Genomic DNA, 21967 nt, shown 5'->3' on the forward strand with positions numbered 1-21967 from the left:
TTTTTCCTAAGCTATGCCCTATTGTGCAAAACAATTAAAACAGGATTAATGCTTTACAATTAAGTTACTCATTACAATAACCATTTAAACCATCACAATTAAATTTTTAAATACTATTTATACATATTTTCATAGAAACATTATTGCAGTCAATAATTTCTGCAGCAAATATTAATAACATATTACAAAAAAAAAAAAAAAAAACTTAAAAAAAAAATGCTTCTTTGATAATTAATGTTAAAGCAGCTGAAAAACATAGGGAAAAAAACTGTAGGAAAAACTTCTGGAAAAACCTTATTTGAATTACCTAATGCTATCTGAAAATCCATAACTAACAAAATTGCAGGCAAACAACTTTTAGGTTGGGAGTTATTAGGAAATATAGAATTCAAAGGGTAGGAAAATAGTGACTTGAAATCTTGTTTTAAAGGTTTTTATTAAACTTTTTTTGTAATATGCTTTCAATATATGTTAAAAATATTTAAAGAGAGACTAAAAATTAGTCTAAAAATTCCTAACACTAAAATAAGTATAAGTAAGACTAAATGAATCGGTGAACATTAAAAGTGCGGATGTCTAATAATGTAAACTTTCGTTGATGGTTTGATAATTTTTTTTTGAAGGTGAAAAACACTATCCTCTTCAAAAAAAAAATAATAATAATTAGAACATTAACAAAAATTTACAGCAGGGGAAAACTCAGTTTTTTTTAGTTTCTCGATTTTTACAATTCAAATAAAAAAATATAAAAAAAATAAGTTTAATAAGTAAAAAATTCTTAAGAATAAAAACTTTTTTTTTAAATTTATAACTTTTGACTTTACCAGAATGTGGATTAACAGTTATAATTAAATGAAAAAATAAAAATAAAAATACTGAATTTAAGTAATCAGCCATTTCTGTTTGGTAATGCTCAACAGACTGTTTTCCAGAAACTGGAGATATTGAAAAGCTTGAGTCATAATGCTAAACAAAATTTATATAAAATATTAAATATATTATCATAAAATATAAAAAAAATATTTAAAAATCAAAGCCACTCACTTAAAGGCTTGACAACCCCTTATTAACTCATATTTATTAATAATACTTAATAAGTATTATTTATTAACTAATTCATATTTATTGATAATATTTAATAAGTATTATTTATTAATTAATAATATTAGTTAATAACAACACTATTTCTATTATAAGATTAACAAATGTCAGTTTTAATTTATAAAGATAAATATCAAATGTATACATATACCAAATAATCTTGATTTAAAAGCAATTTTTCAAAAAATATAAAATATAAATAAAACTAAAAATGATAAAAACTTTTTTAAAAAATTCATATTTATTTATAAATTTACATCTTGATTAATATAGATAATATTATTATCTAATCTATTAGCAGTATAAAAGTTCAAAGCTTTGCAAATATTTGATATTTGTGTAAATTGGATATTAAAAGAAACTGAATATTTTTAAATCTTCAATTAGACTATAGTAACAAATATAATAAAGTAAATTGTTTGCATAAAAGGAGTTGCAAAGCCTTTGACAGGTTAAGAGGTCTTTTGTTGACAGAAAAAGTCTTTGACAGGAGTTTTGACTCATACCATTTACATTATCTGCATATTATCTTAGCTGAATTATTTAAGTTGGTTTTAAACAGAATATGAAGACTTTTTTTTACATATTTAATAAAATGTTTATTAAAAAACAAACAAAAAAAACAAACAAAAAAACAACCAAATGTTTTCTTGTTCTATTCATTACTTTTTCTTGTTTGCGATCACGCTTTCTAGGAACCTAATATGACAAAAATATAAACAAACTATAACACTTTTTTCTTGATCAAAATAAAAAGATTGGAACTTATAATATTATATTTAAAACTTAAAATATTATATTAACAACATATTATAGTTTATTTTTGTGCATATAACTTATATATAAGATTGTATAACTTAAAAATAACAGTAATAGAAAATTTGATAGTAATAGAAAACTAAAAAAAAGATATTATTTTTATAGATCAACTGAAATCCCCCCCCCCCCCTTGTATTAAAGACTCAAGAGTATAAGATTTTATATATAAGTATGTGTGTATGTATGTATGTATGTATGTATGTATGTATGTATGTATGTATGCATGTATGCATGTATGCATGTATGCATGTATGCATGTATGCATGTATGCATGTATGCATGTATGTATGTATGTATGTATGTATGTATGTATGTATGTATGTATGTATGTATGTATGTATGTATGTGTATGTATGTATGTATGTATGTATGTACGTATGTATCTATGTATGTATGTATGTTTGTATGTATTTATGTATGTTTGTGTGTGTATGTACATACACAAAATTAATATAAGAATATATATACTTTTTTATTTAGTAGACATCTCCTTCTCTAATTAATGGCATGATTTTTTGCAGAAATGAAGGTAAATTTTAGCATTATAAAAAATTGAGAAATAACTAGGCACAATAAAGAACAAGGGCACAATAAAGAACAAAGGCACAATTATGCATTAATAAAAATTAATTAGCTGACCGGACCCATAAAAATATAGATCTTTGTAAGTTTATTCCACACCGATCTTTTCTATACTTTTTCCTCATAATATATCCTGTCCAGACCCATAAAATACAGGGCTTTACCAAACCAATCATCTATATATTTATCTACAATGATCATTTGTATACTTGTTCTTTATTTACTTCAATATTTTTTAGTCAATGATTGACAAACAATTTATTAAAAAAATTCATTAAGAGCAAAAACAATTAACATTCGCACATTTTCTTCATACGCAGAACTTATGGGAGAAAATTCAAAATAGTTTGTTTTACTCTTACATACATAACTTCGATAGCTCAGTGGTTCATAAATCATATATATATTCCTGTGAACTTCTTTTACATTTTTATAAAGACTTTATTGTGTTAAATAAAGATCTGGTGCTAAAATCGAGGGCTTTGGGGTGTCATTCAGAATCTAAGGGGGGTTATGGGGGAGAAGGGATCTGAAAAAAGCATTCAATAAAGTAATTGTATGAAAAGGTTAGGGGCATGATCAATTACAAAAGTATGCAAGCTAATTTAAAAAATATCTCTTAGTTTATACAATTTTTTTTTAATTAAAACTTTTTTCATTAAGTCTTTTTTAATATCTTTTCCTATATTTTAATTAAAACACAAATATCTCAAAATGAACAATAAATAAATATGAATTTGCTATATTTGATACATTCAACACTACATTACAAGAGGTATCATTTATACAATGATGATTGAAAATCATATTCAAAAAAATTTCTGTCAACATAACAAATGGACACTAAAGAAATGATGTGGAGTGATAAGAGCTTCAGAAAAAAATTTTATTGCACCTACAGAACAATTTTTTCCACAACCTCATTTTTAAACTTCCTGCTTTCCAATATACACTAAACTATCTGTCAAGCTCCCACTCACAGTAATGATATGGAGGCTTATGATACGAGGCTAAGGATTATGATATGGAGGCTTATGCATGATGCAAGGTGAAAAGACCTGTACTTTCTTATAACAGGAATAACAATTCAAATTCATGAAAGAATGAATTTGAAAAAATGAAAACAATTTATTTATTAAAAACAAACTGTTTTACAATTAACTGCTGTTCAAAATTAAATTAAGTAAATTTCTTACATCTTTAATCACTTTTGTAACAGATTGATGATCAGTATCACAGGAATCAGCTATTTTTTCTGTTTGATCATTAGATTGTTCAAGGTTTTCATCTGAACTTGACAAAGTGATCATTGTTGGAAGATCATACTAAAAATAATTTTAAATTATGCTTATTTATAATAATTTAGACAAATTATGAGTTTATGTTGGTATATAAAACAAATTATGGTATTGAAAAACTAATTCTGTTACTTATTAATTTAAATAAATGTAAAATTAATGCAACTCTAATAATTATCCTATCAAAATAATTGGTAAAAATAATCAATTTTGACTGTTTTGAACAATGATTTTTTTTTTTAATTTTAATTTTAAGTAAAAAATATACAATAAATTTTTTTTTTTTTTAAACTACCTTAAAATTCAAAATCAAACTCCAACAGCATCATGTTTGGGCGTTTACTTATCTCTGAAGTGATTTAATTTATAGAATACCTAATTATATACTCCAGCCTTGACAAAAACTCAACACTTTTTAAATGTTTAAAAAAAAAAGCTGATTTACAATGTGATCTTTCTTCTGTAGAAGCTAAAGGCTTGCAGTGTCATTATTAGTAAATTAGTAAATTAGTAAATTTTATTTCAAGGAAAACTAATTTGTTTACTGCTAAAGAATACAATAACATTGTTGGTATTCCTATATTGATAAATGGCAACTAATTATCCTTCACCGCTAACCTCTCATGAAAAGCATATGTTCAATCCATTGCAAAGTAAGTATTTGCTAAGATTGCTAAGAGTGTGTTTGCTGTTTTCTTACTTTCTATTTTCTACATCTTATTTATCTAAGTATGGAATACTACTATTATGCTTGGTCCTACTAATGATGCCCATTTTCTTGTAGATAATGTTCAAAGTTGTAAATATTACTCTAGCTGCTAAGTCTGAGCCTCTGTTCCATTGTTGCAAAGTTTCTCTTTTTTAAAAATACTACCATTATTGTTGCTCAAAAAAGCTTTTATCTTTAGTTCCCATATCTCTTATTCCACCAACTTTTTTCTCTTATTCCACCAACTTTTTTCTCTTGTTCCACCAACCAAAACTCTTCATGCTCACAAATTTGTTGAGTACAAAGCAGCCTATACATAACCTGTTTTTAACTTAAACATCAGTGATTTGGAAAATTCTCTTGTCTTCATGTTTTTTTAACACAAAGTATTTTAAGTCTTTAATCAACCATGGTTGCTTCTTGTTAGAAAATAATCAACCATGGTTGCTTCTTGTTAGAAAATAATCAACCATGGTTGCTTCTTGTTAGAAAATAATCAACCATGATTGCTTCTTGTTAGAAAATAATCAACCATGATTGCTTCTTGTTAGAAAATAATCAACCATGGTTGCTTCTTGTTAGAAAATAATCAACCATGATTGCTTCTTGTTAGAAAATAATCAACCATGGTTGCTTCTTGTTAGAAAATATTCAACCATGGTTGCTTCTTGTTAGAAAATAATCAACCATGATTGCTTCTTGTTAGAAAATAATCAACCATGGTTGCTTCTTGTTAGAAAATAATCAACCATGGTTGCTTCTTGTTAGAAAATAATCAACCATGATTGCTTCTTGTTAGAAAATAATCAACCATGGTTGCTTCTTGTTAGAAAATAGTTAATAAAATAAAAACTAAAATTGTTATTAAAAAAAATTCATATATTTCATAATAAATCGAAAATATTTAAGACCAAGTTTTAAAATTTTATTATTTAAATTATACTTTGAATATGTGAACATTGTGTGAACAAATGTAACATTTTTTTACTTTTGAAATCAAAACTAAAGAATTAGATTAAAAACTTTTTCGTGAATTAAAACATCATATTGATTCATTAATTTACAAAAATACCCATGATGCAATGCAGTGACCATGGTCATAATCATGCTATAAAAAAATCTATACGTTTCGAAACCATCTAAATGGAATTAGTCAATGAGTTAAGTCAATGTAAAATGGGTTACAATTGAATGCTTTTTTTTGTTTATAAGATTTAAAAAAGAAGGAAAAAATAATGAAAAATTAATGCCATATTAGACCTTGTATATAATTGTGGGTCAGAAAGTTTTAGATATAAAATCATAAGAATGATACAATGAAGATTTGTTAGAAAGATCGCTTTGAAATTTATCTGAAAATATTTTTGATAGGAAAATGTAAATATTTTTAAATAAATTTGTGGAGCTTTAAAACATTAGTTTAAAACATTAGTTAGAAAAAAAAAAATATAAAGTGCTTTGGGTGTATGAGGAGGATGGTAATCTTTTTAGAGGTAGTAAATAAAACACAATAAAAATACTCAGTCCTAATCTACAAAACAGGTATCAAATAGGAAGGACATTCTGTTGCAAAAAAATACTTGAAATTACTTGACAATATTAAAACAACATTTTGAATTTTAACACTCAATAGCATAACTGTCAAAAAATTATAAATCTCACATGATGCATAAACAAAAAAAAATACAGCTTTCTGTAATAAACTAACTTTTTTTGTCTGTTGTTTTTGAGGGGTTTCTTTTTCCTCTTTCTTTCTTTTTTTCTAATAAACAAATAAAAAAAAATCAATAGAATACAACTAAAAAATACTTTTAAACTTTGAAAAAAGTAAAATAAAATTAAAATTGAACTTAACAATTTTAATAAAATTTAAAATAAAATATAAAACCTGTATTGCCAATTACAAATGATAAACTTATAATAAAAAAACTGTCAAACAGAAATGCATTTAGTATTTAGAAAACTGTGGAATGTAACAAGAAATAAAATAATTATAAATATGCAGAATGTGTGGATAGTAAAACATTTTACCTTAAATAAATTAACGTGAGGAGTAGTATCAATAAAGCTTGATTGATCATACTATAAATTAATTTATACAAAACTTATAAATATTGCAAAAAAAAATAAAAATTTAAATAATTTATCACTATATAACTAATTTTGCTTGTTAATTAATATTATTATTATTCTAAAATTTTAATCATTATCTATTTCATAATGTATTATTAAATATTTTGTAGTAACATGTAGTTTTATAATAATCTATTAACAACCAGTTCCCTTTAATTGTTAACAGCCTTTACCCATTAATTACAAAAATCCAGTTCCCATTATTCGTTAACTTTTATAATTAAATGTTTTGTAATAGACATAGCAGATGGTCTGGTGATAACTAACTTTTTCAAAAATCAGAATTTCACATCAGTGAGGATGAAAAAAGCTCACTGTTCCATTTTACTTCTGACAGAGTATACAATTCTACATAACAATACTATTTAAGCACATCCTGTAACCAACAGCATTAAATTATGTAACTATGAACAGGTATTCATTCATAAAATACTCACGTTGATATATTTATCCAACTGATAAACAGAAAGACAAATGTTTCTGAGTATTCTGTGATAAAAATACTAGGTCTTCTTAGAGCACTCTAATAACTTAAAAAAAAAAAGAACTAAATTTTATAGAAAAAGTGCTATGTTCTATATGTAGCCCTTAACATTTCATCTTTAGCTATTTAATTAAAGCTAATTGAGTATTAAAGAAACTCAATTAGCTTTAATTAAAAAAAAATTAAAACTGAATAAAATGCTACCTTGCTTTTTTACTAGTACTTAAGCTTTTTTTTACAAATTTGATCTCTGATTAATTAAGAAAATCAAAAAACAGAAAAATGTAACGATCAGAGTTAAAACATGTAGTTGCTTGCATTTTGATGCATACGATTGTGTATGCATCAAAAAAAGAAATTGTACGTATTGATATAAAAGCATGAAATGACTTGTTTATTACACTGATATAAACACATTTATTACACTGATATAAACACATTTATTACACTGATATAAACACATTTATTATACTGATATAAACACATTTATTACGCTGATATAAACACATTTATTACGCTGATATAAACACATTTGTTACACTGATATAAACACATTTGTCACACTAATATAAACACATTTGTTACACTGATATAAACACATTTATTACACTAATATAAACACAACTATTACACTAATATAAACACAATTATTACACTAATATAAACACATGAAATGAGACATTTATTTAGAGATACAAATCACATTCGGATAATCTTAACCTGATTCCTAAGGATTAGCTTTTTTCCAAACCATATAAAAAAAAAGTTCATATGACCTCATTTGAATTCACTAAAGCAATGTTGAGATTCATTTAAAAATTCATTACTTAAAAAAGAAGGGAAGAAAGCTATACATGACATGCATCCTTAAGGAGTATGGCAAACTATCTGGCAGGAACTATAAAAATTCTAAATATTTTATATATTCTAAATATTTTCTTATAATATAGCCTTAATCTTTCCAAACTTTTTTTATATTTATTTAGAGAAAACTAATTTGAGAGTAAAATTTGTTATAAAGCTAAAACAAATGTAAAAAAAAGAAAACCTATCATTCTTTTTCACTAACTATCAGCCCTTGGTATTAGGAAAAAGATGTAGGCAATTTTTTGCCAACCTTGATCTATTAGAGGTTGGCAAAAAAATTTGACACAAAGGTTTTACCATGAAACATGGAAATAAAGTTGGCAATTTTTTGCTGAAATCAAACAGTTTTAGGTCTGCAGTTATGTCAGCATTGCTGAATGCCAACCCTAATTCCAAAGGCTGAACTATTCATTTCTATCCATTTATTTCTTATAAACTTTATAAATTTTTTCATTAAAGATCCAATAAAACACAGCTATTTTATAGACTTACCTAAGTATAAAACTAAAGCAAAACGTAAATATTACTCTTCTACTTGAATTCTTCTTACAACTTCTGGAAGATTGCTATTGCTAGAATGCTATGCTTCTCAACAACATCTCATTTATCTATATTAGTTTACTGCTCAATAATTTTACTAACTCTAACTTATTGCAGCCCATTAATGTTGTCAATAAGTCAATCAATTAAAACTAAATAAAAAATAAATAAAACAAGAATGACCTAACTAAAAGCCCTAAAAAAATAATAAGGAAATTAAATGCTTATAATAAATCATTGCCTAATAAAATTATTCTAAGTAAAAAATATCTTGTACAACAGTTGAAAGAGTTGTGTGTTTTGATGAAAACTTCAACAATTATTTTGAACAGACAACAACACAATGCAGGTATTCTTGTATGGTTACCAGTAAAAAAGTTAAAGTTTAGAAAAAAAGCAAAGCAAAGGTTCTAAGGAGTTTGTTTCTCGTCATCAGTACACATATATTTATTATTTTTGTGTGTGTGTCTTTTATATTTTTGGAGATACCTTAGTTACTGTTTAGCTCTTCTGGCATGGTGTTGACTCACCTGTAAGTTGCTATCTGTATGTTTGTGTTCCGTTTGAACCTCTTACGCTGTGTTAACTCACCTGTAAGTTGCTATTTGTATGTTTGTTGTTGACTCACCCATAAGTTGCTATCTGTATTGTTGTTTTTTGTCTGAACCTCTGTAAGTGGTCATCTGTATGTCTGTGTTCTGTCTGAACCTCTGGCGCAGTGTTGGTTCACCCTTAAGTTACTTTATATATGTATCTTTGTGTTCTGTCTGAACTTCTGGGGCGGTGTTTACTCACTCGTAAGTTACTTTATGTATTTATGTGTTCTGTTTAAATATTTAAATGTTTAAATCTGTTTTGATGCAGTTTGAGCTCATTAACTAACTAGACCCACCAACTGTAAAACCTATGCTCTCCCTTATCTCTATTATTTTATTAGAAGTAATAATTTTCCTAATTCATCGCCAAAATATCATGCCCAATGTTTTAAGGTACTGTTTGCAGGAAGTAGCTCTCTATTACTCAGGTAAAGTTTAAGATCATCACGATCACCCTGCTACTGGTATTATATAACAAAATACGCCTCCTGGATTCAAGCAGGAATTCCTCCTTGTTTTTTTTTAACCTCATTCTACTTCATGGCTATCTTTCTTTTGTGCAGCTGCTATATCTAACCGTATAAATTTTTTCATCTTTTTCAAAGGTACATCTCTCTTGAGAACAAATGGCTATTTATCATTTCAAGAAATCAATGTAAAAAGGTGCTGCCAGATGATAAGCTCCGTTATTCTCAGTTCACTAAATCTCGTATCTCAGACATTAGGCTCTAGAGACTTTTGGAAAATCTTCAACAGCGTCATTAACAAAGGAAGGTCTAACATTGCATCTCTCATTCATGGGACTGATCTTATTACCATTCCTGGTAATAAAATCGGTACTTGTATTTTAATTTCTTGAATCTTATAGCCATTCCCTTCCTTCCATTACAATTAAACAGGTCAATCCATTGCTAGATGTTCGAATCACTCCAGCTTCCATTGCAAGTCATATCTTGATTAAACTCTTCTACGGCTTATGGTCCAGACAACATTCCAGACACAGACTTACAAAAGTGTTTCATAAAACTCTCTTCAATTCTCTCTAAACTTTTTAATAATTTTTAAGTTTGACTGAGTCTTGTTTTCCTGTCTGCTGGAAAATGGCATCCGTTGTTCTAATTTTCAAAACCTCTGGTGAACATTCTGACCCCTCCAGTTATCGTCCGATCAGTCTTCTTTCTGAATTGATGAATTAGATGGAGGCAGAGAGGCTAAGGCTTTTGCTCTTAATATATCGAAGACTTTTGACAAAGTTTGGCAGGCTGCTCTTCTCTATAAGCTTATTTTATATGGTGTATCTGAGAAAGTTTTTGAGATTATCAAATCGTTTCTTTCTAACCGCTTTATTAAAGTAATCCTCAAAGGCTAACACTCTTCTTTATTTTCAGTAACTTTTATAGCACCTAGAAGTTACTGGAATTAAAGAATAGTGTTAGCCTTCAGTGTGTTCAAGATTCAATCCTTCAAGTGTTCAAGGTTCAATAATTGGTTCTTCTTTGTGTCTTATTTACATTAATATTCTTCCTGACTCTCTCCCATCTTTATGTTTTCCTGACTCATACAACCCTCAACTTACAACCTTCAAAATACAACCATCAACTTTCTACATACAACCTTCAACTTTTCAAGTCTTCTGTCAACCATTTCCTTGCTCTATAACTCTATTCAAATTCAGAACTTCTCACTTATGAGGCAAGCGCTTAACTGCTGCAGCACTACATTTTGATCTTTAACTATTACAGGGTGTCCACTCAAAATTATTTAAAAATTCAAGCACATATTACTTGATTTAGAAATGTTTTTCCAGGATTTTAGTCCTAAAACCCATACCTTTTTCAAGCATTAGTGTTGAAAAAGTACTTAAATTCCAGCATTAATGATATTTCCAAAGTGATACAAAAATCTTTAAGACAACCAGTGTACTTAGAAACATAAAAGTATGTAATCTAAAACTAAATACTATATAAATTTATGTACTACAACTTAATCAAAAAAAAAATTATAATAAATTGAATACAATACTCAACACCATTGAGAACCATTTAAAAAAAAACGGCAATAAAAGCAAGGACTTCCATAACAAATTTTTTTTAAGTAACAAATTTCCAAACAAAAAAAAATTAAAGTTTATGAAACTCTGAGCAGTCAATTATAAAAATGACTGAACCACAAATAAAGAGGTTTTTATATAAAACATGAATATACAGTTAAGCAAATAACTTAAAAAAAGCTTCACAAAACATAACATTCATGATAACTAACAAATAACTACTACCTACAAGTCTTTCTTTATAAAATAAAGAAAGGCTTGTAGGCTTAACAAGTATCTGGTTATTATATCAAAAAAACTCTTATGAAATGCACAATCCATACAAAGCATTATTATAGTTAAGAATAAAAAATTACAAAATTTTTTAATAAATCACAAAATCAGAAAACTTTAAAGGAGAAAGAACTCAAGATATAACAATATTAACAATAACAATAAGATAGACTGAAATAAAATAAGACAGCTCCACATCATTTATTAATAAAAAAACATTGTATTTTTCCTTTTCAAGTTCTTCAAATTGTTTTTTTATAAACTTAACTTCTTATTTAGTTTCAATACTTTTTCTTTTTAACTCTTTTACGTGAAATTTTAAAGAAAATTACTAATTTTGTTTTAAATTTCACAAAGTCACATTGCTGTTTTGATAAAATCCCTTAACCCACTAAGTACCCAAGTAAAGTTTTCAAATGATTAACAAATTTTTGTTTTGTCAACTCCATCAAGACTCTAGGGTTAATGATACTGGATGTTCTTATTAATGAATAATAGGAGATTTAAATAATCTAATTAATGAATAAATGGAGATTTGCCACAATAGTTTTTCACCATTGAAAAAACAAATTTCTTGGTCTCCTCAAAAACTTTTTGCTTTGAGACAATGTTATCAACAAAAAAAAATTTCAGATGATGTAGTACTTCAGAAACAACAAACCTTGCATTAAATTTTTCTTCAGGTAATAGATAATTAGTCAAAGAAAGATCTAACATTTTCAACAAAGAAAGGTTTTTCAACATTTTGCACAAGTTGCTTGAAGTTATGGTTTTGCTACAACTTCAAGCAACTTTATTATTATTTCCTTTACATTATTGTCTGGTACTTTTTCAGAAAAGGTTTAACTACATTTGCAATAAAAGCAAAGAAATGTAACTTGGGAAGCATTAAGTGATCTTGAAGTATTTTTTTATGTCTCATAGCTTTTACATTCTTGTTGTTTGAATTTAGGTAAAGCATTCCAGAAAGAAAATAAAATTTTTCCACAATTCAATCAATCAGGTAACCACTTTTTTTTTTCATACTATCTAAAATATAAATCAAATACCATTTGAAAACATTTTGAATCATATCTATTCATATTAGATCTCTTGTCAATACCTTTGTATCAGTCAGCGAGTCAGATGTTTCACAACGAATGCTGTCTGTCTTACTATAATTGCCAGTAACTAAATGTCATGTAAAAACTCGATTGTCTTAAGCATTATTAATTTCATTTGCCATTGATACTTAGGTCAATAAATAACATAAAGAAAAAAGTTTAAATTAAATTTTAAGATTCATGTGAGATCTTTCATTGCCATTAACTTTTGACCATAAATTTAGCTATGTCTGATATATATTTTTACATTTCATTGATATATCAATAAAACAAAATAAAATTGAAAAAAACTAAATACCGGATGGAATTCTTTAGCTTCTTTGCTTTTTTTCTACAAAAGTTAAACCATGAGTAATTTTAAATATGCATATATTTTTTTTTGTATTTGCATATATATATATATATATATATATATATATATATATATATATATTTTATTTTTAACTTACATTACAAGCGCAACAATTTCATCAAATATTTGTCTCCCTAAACTGCAAATTTTTTTTTTTTTTTTTTTAAACATCTTCGCTTCCAACAAGGCTGCAAGCAGCCACTGATTAAAGTTGGAAGTTACTGTAAGAGAAAAGATGAAGATTGTAGAGCAAGATAACGATTGACGGACGATTTAAAAGATTGCAAATTATACGAATCAGGAAAGCATGATGAAGGAAGCGAATTCCAAAGAGCTGATGTTCGAGGAAAAAAACTAGACGAATAAGCGTTTTTGGAGCACTTAGGAACAGTCACAGAAAAAGGATGACACTTAATTGAATGACGAGTAACACGAGAATAAATTTTAGTAGATGGCACAAGAGACGCTAGCTCTTTAGAGCAGTGTCCATTATAGTATTTGTAGAAAAGAGAAAGAGAAGCAACATTACGACGATGTGATAATGGTTGAAGGTTGGCTGCAAGAGCAGGTCCAACTATGTTTACAATGCGTTTTTGCACCTTGTCTAAAAGAGAAAGGGCATCATTAGAAGATCCGCCCCAGATATGGCAACAGTATTCCATACAAGGCCGGATTTGAGATTTATAGAGATAGAGAATAGAATCCAGAGTAAGAAAGTGGCGAGCTCGATAAAGAGATGCAACCTTAGCAGATGCTAATTTTGCAACCGATTTGATATATGGTTTCCAAGAAAGATTGGAAGTAAGAGTTAATCCTAGAAGATGAAGAGTAGGTGACTCATCGAGTACATCACCGTTCATAAATATAGGAAGATCTAAATTATTGCGATAACGATTGGCTGAAAAAAATTGAGTTTTATCTGAATTAAAGTTCACCAGCAACTGTGAGCCCCATGCTGTAGCAGAAGTGAGATCCTTTTCAAGCTCAAATGCCCCCTCCAAGCAATCAGAGGGTGTTGGTTTCTTATCACGACAAGAATAAATGGTAGTATCATCAGCAAACAATGCCACCTTAGATGTGAGAATATCTGGAAGATCGTTAATGTAAATTAAAAAGAGTATAGGGCCAAGAATAGAACCTTGAGGAACCCCTGAAGTTACAGAATAAGAAGAAGAGTGTTGTCCATCGAGGACAACTTTTATGCTACGATTGGAAAGGAAGGATTCAATGATCTTAAAGATGTTGCCGGATACACCATAAGAAGAAAGCTTATGGAGAAGACCAGCATGCCAAACTTTATCAAACGCTTTTGAAATGTCAAGAGCGATGGCCTTAACCTCTCCACCTTCATCTAATGCACGATAAAACCTGTCAGTTATTACTGTTAGCAAATCAGCTGTAGAACGAGAAGATCGAAATCCATATTGATGGTCAGAAAGTAAGTTATTAGATTCAAGATGAGAAATTAAGTGTTTGTTAATTAAAGATTCAAAAACCTTGCTTATGATAGGAAGAAGACTTATGGGACGGTAGTTAGACGAATCAGATCGCTCTCCAGAATTTTTGAAGATAGGGATAACAGATGCGGCTTTCCAGCAGGCTGGAAAACAAGACTCTGATAAGCACTTGTTGAATAGTTTTGAGAGTATAGACGACAGCTCCGGAGAACACTTCTGCAAGACAATAACAGGTATGTTGTCTGGGCCACAAGCTGTAGAAGAGTCTAGGCAGGAAATCACTTTAGATACAGAAGCTGGAGTGATATGAATGTCAAGCAATGGATCAACCTGTTTGTTGGCAATATCAGGTAGAACGCAACTAGTGGAATCAAGAGATGATATTGATGAAAAGTTTTTAGCAAACAGTTCGGCTTTGTCTTTAGGTGAGGTGACAAAGTCTGAACCATACAAGAGAGGTGGAATTATAGATTTGCCCTTATTATTGATATTATTAAAGATTTTCCAGAAGTCACAAGAGCCTAATTTTTGAGATGAGATACGAGATTTCATGACCTGAGAATAGCGGGTTTTGGCGTCAGACAAAACCTTTTTACAGTTGTTTCTAGCAGTAATAAACAGATGTCTGTTTTCTGGAGAATTGTTTTGCTGATAAATATGGAAGTAACGGTTTCGATTGGCAATCGCAGCAGCACAGTGTGAGGAAAACCATGGAGGAGAGTGAGGCTTGACCTGGAATCGTCGAGAGGGAATAAAAGATTCCATGCCAGCCTGAATCCACGAAGTTATGTAAGAAGCACATTTGTCGACATGAAGTTGAAAGATTTCTACCCAAGGGCCATCACGAAGAAAGTCACGGAAAGAATCCCAGTCAGCTTTACTGTAGTTGAAAGAGGTTCGGTAATAGGGGGATTCAGGTGATGAAGAAGAATGAGATATTAGTTTTAGAGAGATCAAACTGTGATCAGAAGAACCTAAGGGTGAATGCGGAGAAACTGAGCACTGACTAGGATCAGAGACAAGACATAAGTCGAGTAGAGAAGGTAAATGATTAGGGTTGTCAGGAAAGCGAGTTGGAAAGTTGACTATTTGAGTTAGGGATTGAGAAAGGCAAAAGTTGTGGGCTTTAATGCCTGCAGAGTCACTGACACTAGAGCCAAGCCATTCAGAGTGATGAGCATTAAAGTCACCGACAACAACTATATTAGCTGATGGATAAAGAGAGAGGGCTTGGTCAATATGATCAGAAATAACATCAAAAAGAGTGCAGTCTTGAGATGAAGGAGAGCGATATAGAACAAAGAGAAAGGCAATAGAGTGAAGTGGTGCTAAACGAAAGCACATGAAAGAATAGTCTGTGGATTCAAACCTAGTTTCACGACAAACAGGTGAATTCTTACGAATGTAAATGCCCAGGCCAAGCATGTGACTATTGGAGTCTTTACGAATCAGAGGAAGATAACCATCAACACTAAGATCACAAGATGAGACAGCCGAACTCAAATTAGTCTCACAAAGAGCAAGTAGGTCTGGTGAACTTTGCAAGAGATAAGACTCAACAGAAGAAAAGTTACTTCGAAGACCACGAATATTAGTGAATGATAGGTTTAGAGAACTTGGTGATGATGATGGTTTTTTGTGTTTTATAGTTTTTGGTACTTTATTCATTTTTAAATTAGATTGAAGAACTTGACTCAAAGCATAGATAGTACTCAGAACACCGTTTAATAGCCCAAGCAATTGCCTCATTACTACTAATAAACCCTAAGCCGTAACAAAGGGCTCCAAATGTGGCCTCCGCAATGCACACCAAAAGTACAAACAGGGACACCATCCATGCGCAACATGGCACTGTTAGTACTTTGATATTTTTCAGCTGTTGATGGAATCAGCCTCTCTGAGAGCTACCACAGAGTTCGGGAAACCTGACTACCAGCCGGCCTCAGAACCATAAAACTGAGTTTTAGAGCTGTACCCTCATAAGGAGATAATAGAATGAGTTGCTTAGTCATAAAAACAGTGACACAAGCATGCCCATGCATTGAGTCAAGAAGATCCAGCATTCAACATCCTAAACTGGAAACAATGTATTAAAAATACATCTGCGCCAGCCTAATAGATGAAGAAGGGGTGCGAGGCTGGTCAACAGATAGAATCTGTTTACCCCTTAAGTCTTTGCCTAGGAGGCCTTCTACAAGACAGTAGCTGGGTGTATTTAACATCTGCCCAAGATGAGTATTTTTATCGAGACACCATCTCTAGCCTTTACTCAACCAAGAGCCCCAAGGCAGGGGGTGTTTTAAATCGGAGTTGGCATCTCCTAGCCTTTGCCTAAAAAGGCATATCCTACAAGGCAGCAGGACATGGAGCAGATTGTACTGGAGCAGATTGTACTAAATTAAACTTTTAGCTATTTTGTATGAAATCTGTTAGTCTAAAGAATAAAAAAGCTAAAAAGTTTTGAGTCTGGCTAAAAGAGGGCGAACTTATTACTGAAAATGTCACTTAACTTACGTTATGCAGAAAACCAAGTAAAAAAATTGTTTGAACTTTAAGGTCAGATTTCTGCAAATTAGTATAGCGGATTGAGTTGAGAATTTTCACAAAATGTTGAGAGTTCTATTCCAATGTAAAAAATATTTAAAAATTTATCATAGGTGACCGGCTAAGAAAATAAACTTGTTTTCTTGATACAATATACTTAACTTATGTTACATCACTTACGTTACTAAGCAATTATCATGGATTTTTTATAGCTATTATTAAGAGTTAATTTTTTTAGAGTAACAAAAGAAATGCAAAAGTATTAAGCTCTTACATTAAAAGTAATCAAAAGTAAAAAAATAAAGACAATTTCAAGGTAAATTAAATTTTTAGGTGGCACTCTTCCTGAGGATTTTCCATAACATTTATCAAAATTATCAAATCGATAGTGCTGCAAAGTATTTAAATTTAAATTTTTTCAAATATTTTTTATGCAAAAACTGCTACCATAGTTTGTGACAGGAGGGAAGGGGTTCTAAATTGACAAATATAGAGTGAAGTACTTTATGGACAATACACCTTAGTTGCATTTACAAATGATTTGTTTTACTAAAACTAAAATACTATCCAAATAAGAATATAGGGTGATTCCGCATCAAATCACCCAAAATTTAGGAAATTTTGAGCCATGGGTCTTTAAATTTTTTAAAAACTTTTTTGACTGTTAAAGGTTTTAAAGGAAAGTTAACGCATAAAATTTCAGCGAAAAATGTTGAGCAGTTGACAAGATACTGCAACTTTAATATTGATCTGGTTTCCCAAAATGACCTGGTTTTCATTACATTCTGAAAAAACATTTTTTTTTTTTAAATAAGAATTAAAAATGGCAAAAATGTGAAAATAAGTATAAATATGTTTTTTTGATGCTGAATTCAATAAATGTACTTAAAATGCTGAAATGTTAAACGAACATGGTTAAAAGTTAATAAAACATCTGGTTTCTATAAACCAACTTTCGGACCCAATATCTCAAAACACTCTCTTAAAAAATTTTTTTTTTTGCAGATAATATTTTCAGTTGCTTATAATCTTACAAGGCATAAAAAATCTTACTGGAAAAACAACTGAAACATATGGAACTTTAATTTCAAAGATATATCAAATTTTAAATTAATAAATTATTTAAAATATTAAACAGAAGGATACTGAAAAGGTTAGAATTATTTCTATATTAAAAAATTTTTTTTTGATGAAAATTAAGGAAAGGCCAACAAGATGTTATCGAAACTTTAAGCAATGAAGAAAAACTATACCATTACGCTGTAACTATACCATTACGCTGTAAGCATAATGTAGAATTTACATATTTTAATATATATATACTTTTTTAATATGTATTTTCCAAAACATAAGATAAGCTATATGCAATTATATATACAATTCAATTACTTTTAGGAAAACTTAGAGTAGTTACGATAAATGAGTCACAAGTCATGATGAGAAGTAGTTTGAATATTGGTCCTGGGAAGAAACTTTGCAAACCTTGTAAGCAAAAGATTTCCAGAAAAGAAGATCCTAATGAAGGGAAGCAAAATCATGGTGAACGAGATAAGTATTTTCTAATATCATCATTCAAATCAAAAAGACAGGAGACCAATGAAGAACTCGAAAATTCTAATATATTTCCTATAAAATCTCATTTAGTCACCAAAATATATACTCTCAGAAGGAAAGCAAAAAGTTGCGCACATCAACGAAATGGTAAGTAACGTTACTAGAAAAATGAAAAAAGTCAAATCAATATTCCCTCAAAACTGTGATTTAAAATATAACATGAAAAAGAAGGCTGAAAACTTTGATAAAATTTTGACCTTGATAAAAGAAAAAAATCTATGTTCTGACAAAAGGACTATTGTTCAAAAAACTAATACAAAATAAATTTGGAGTTATAGAATACCAAGTAAAGATGGCTATACAAATTTTTAATAAAAAAAGATTGTTAGCTATCACACCATTATATAAAGGTAAAGTCTTACACAAAGAAATAGAAGATTCTGTTAGATTGTTTTATGACTCAAGTGATTTATGTAGAACTATGCCTGGAAAAAAAAGATTGTTAGCATTCAAAAGAATGTCCATAAACAAAAAAAACTGCTTTTGTGTAATTTAAAGGAACAATATGTATTATACAAAGACAACAATCCAGAATTACAAATGTTACTCAAAATTTGCTTCACTTAGACCAAAGTTACATTTTGCCAGGCGCAGGTGGTACACATTCTGTTGTGTTAGTTCTTATCACCAAAATGCAACTTGCTAGTAGATGCCTTGAATATTGGACTAAAGTATAAGGATTTACTTTCAAAAACTGTTTGCTCAGTAGAAAACAAAGAATGAATGCTTGCACTGTGTGATAATTGTCCTGGTAAAGAACCCCTCACCAAATACTTGTATGAGATTTTTGGAGAATACGAAGATGATTTTGAGATACACTACAAGCAATTGCAAACTACTGATCATGCAACACAATTGAGTTTAACAGTAGATGTTCCAATGTTTGTTAAACTATTAGTGTATTGCTTTGAAAAGTGACAAGCTCATTTTTTTATTGCTCACTCTCAATCACAGTACCTTAACCAACTAAAACAAATTATGGATCAATCAAATATTTTCATTATTGGTGACTTTGCTAAAAATTATGCTTTTGTAGTCCAAGATGAAATACAAAGCTAATATTGGAACACCCAACAATGTTCTTTACATCCATTAGTGATATACTGTAAAGATGATAAAGGTGTACTGAAACATACTTCTTACTGTTTTATATCAGACAACATTATAAATTATGTAATTTATGTGTACAAATTATTCCAACTAATCATACCAATATTAAAAACAAAATTTTCTAATCTGTCCAAATTATATTTATTCACTGATGGTTGCGTAAGACAGTACAAAAAAAATTGCAAAAGCTTTTACAATCTATGCTAACTAGAGAGCGAATTTGCCTTTAAAGTTGAATGGAACTTTTTTGCTACATCCCACAAAAAGTCACCATGCAATGGGATTGGCGGTACTGTAAAAATGTTAACAGCGCAAGAAAGTTTAAAACAACCATACAGAAACTAATTTCTCACAACAGAAGCTTTGTATGAGTTTTGTATTAAGAAAATTAAGGTTGTTAATTTCATTTACATAAAGGGATTGGACTTTCAATTGCAACATGAAGAGCAAAAAGAAAGGTACAATGGTGTAACAACTCTACCTGGTACTACATTTATACATCTTGGAGATAACAGAGTTAGTGCAAAGAGGTGTAGTACAGACACTAATTATACAATAATCCACAACCTTAAAAAGAAACAAGATATATTTCAACTTGATACTGTCACTTTAGGAGGATATGAAGCTGTAGTCTATGATGATAAGTGGTGGATCGGTATTGTAACTGAAACCAACCTAGAAGAAGTTGATTCTAAAATTAAGTTTCTTTACTTAAAAGAACCATCAATCTGTTTTAACTGACCTAAAAGAGAAGTCTACTGTTTTATTTCCAACATCAACATATTGAAAAAGCTATCTGTTTCACAAGCTTGCTCTAGTTCCGGTAGAAACTATGTGTTTGAAAATACTAAAATAGAAGAAGTACAAGTAAAATGGCAACAATATTGTGAACTATTACAAACACAGTCAAAATAACTAACAACTCTGATACCTTTGAAAATCTTATATATTTTAAGTAACTCTCTATTTTTATCTTTTTAAATATATTTAACTTATTTTTATTTTATTTACAAATATTTTTTGGGAATTTCTTGAAAAAAGTGATATAGCTTTGAAATTAAGGTTCTATATGTTTCAGTTGTTTTTCCAGTTAGATTTTTTGTGCCTAGTAAGATTATAAGCAGCTGAAAATATAAACAGCAAAAAAAAAAAATTTTTAACAGGGGTGTTTTGAGATATTAGGCCCGAAAGTTGGTTTATAGAAACTAGTTGTTTAACTAACTTTTAAGCATGAAATGTTAAAGTTCCTTTAATATTTCAGCATTTTTAGTACATTTATTGAATTCAGCATCAAAAAAACATTATATATGTTTATTTTCATATTTTTGCCATTTTTATTTCTTATTTTTTTAAGAAATATGTTTTTTCAAAATGTTATAAAAATTGGGTCATTTTTGGAAACCAGATCAATAATAAAATTGCTGTATCTTGTCAACCGCTACACATTTTTAGCTGAAATTTTGCATACAATATTTTTATATCCTTTTATATGTTTCAAATGCATTACGGTGAAGTTTTTTCTGCTTTGATCTGGCCATTACCTACATAAAAGTAGCGGGATTTAGAGATATCTTTTAATTGTTTTGCTTGCTGTATAACTTTTGATATTTGCAGGACAAAATTGCGCACTGAATTTTTTTCTTCAGGCAAGCATAGGACTTTAACATTATTGTCTTGAAGAGAATTCACAAAATCATTTGCTAATTGGATTTTAATTTTTACTGATTTACTTTGTTGGTTGCTAAATGCTAAATAGTAGCCCTAATGCAATCAACAAGTCCTCCTCAATGCATTGCTGCAAAAAAAAAAGCCAAAATACTGTTTTGTTATATATTTTTATGAGATTCATTATTGCACTCATCTCAACTTTATTTTAAAACTGAGAAGTAGCATTATTTATTAAAATGTGAACTTCATGGGTTTTAAATGAAATAAACTCCAATAACTTATCCAAATTTGCAAGTAGAGAAGTTTGTGTGATCCAGAGTGTTAGATGCAATGGTGAAAGTTTTAAGAACTTTGCCAGATAGCAACAGTGAAAAATAAAATTTGATTTTTTAAATAATTTTCTGCATAATCAACCTGAATAGTAGCAACATTTGAAGATAGATATATGAATTAGTTTAAAACATTTAGATTGGTTACACTTGATACAGCATGAGTTGTGAACTTTTCATGATCATATATGTGAGTATGAGAGAAAAATAATAAAAATTTTAAATTAAGAATAATAATAAAAATTAAAACATATATATATTTAAATTATATCAAACCCCTCGGGAGTTGCAATAGAAAATGTAAATGTTTATTTTGTAAGCAACAAAAACTTTACAAA

General features: G+C 29.1%; 1 protein-coding gene across 3 annotated transcripts in view; it reads right to left on the bottom strand.

Annotated features, from left to right (window-relative positions):
• Positions 1 to 21967, bottom strand: part of LOC136076751 (uncharacterized) — a 35299-nt gene that overhangs the window by 2151 nt on the left and 11181 nt on the right. For 2 of the 3 annotated variants that reach the window (XM_065790174.1, XM_065790176.1), the window contains 6 exons: positions 12854 to 12886; positions 6541 to 6591; positions 6218 to 6271; positions 3699 to 3827; positions 1741 to 1800; positions 877 to 966 (listed from right to left, as the gene is read on the bottom strand). In XM_065790174.1, the coding sequence (XP_065646246.1) occupies positions 877 to 966; positions 1741 to 1800; positions 3699 to 3827; positions 6218 to 6271; positions 6541 to 6591; positions 12854 to 12886 (417 nt within the window). The remainder of the gene's footprint in view (positions 1 to 876; positions 967 to 1740; positions 1801 to 3698; positions 3828 to 6217; positions 6272 to 6540; positions 6592 to 12853; positions 12887 to 21967) is intronic. The other variant, XM_065790175.1, reaches the window with a different exon arrangement.

This window comes from Hydra vulgaris, chromosome 02, assembly GCF_038396675.1.
Source record: "Hydra vulgaris chromosome 02, alternate assembly HydraT2T_AEP".
Taxonomy (NCBI): domain Eukaryota; kingdom Metazoa; phylum Cnidaria; class Hydrozoa; order Anthoathecata; family Hydridae; genus Hydra; species Hydra vulgaris.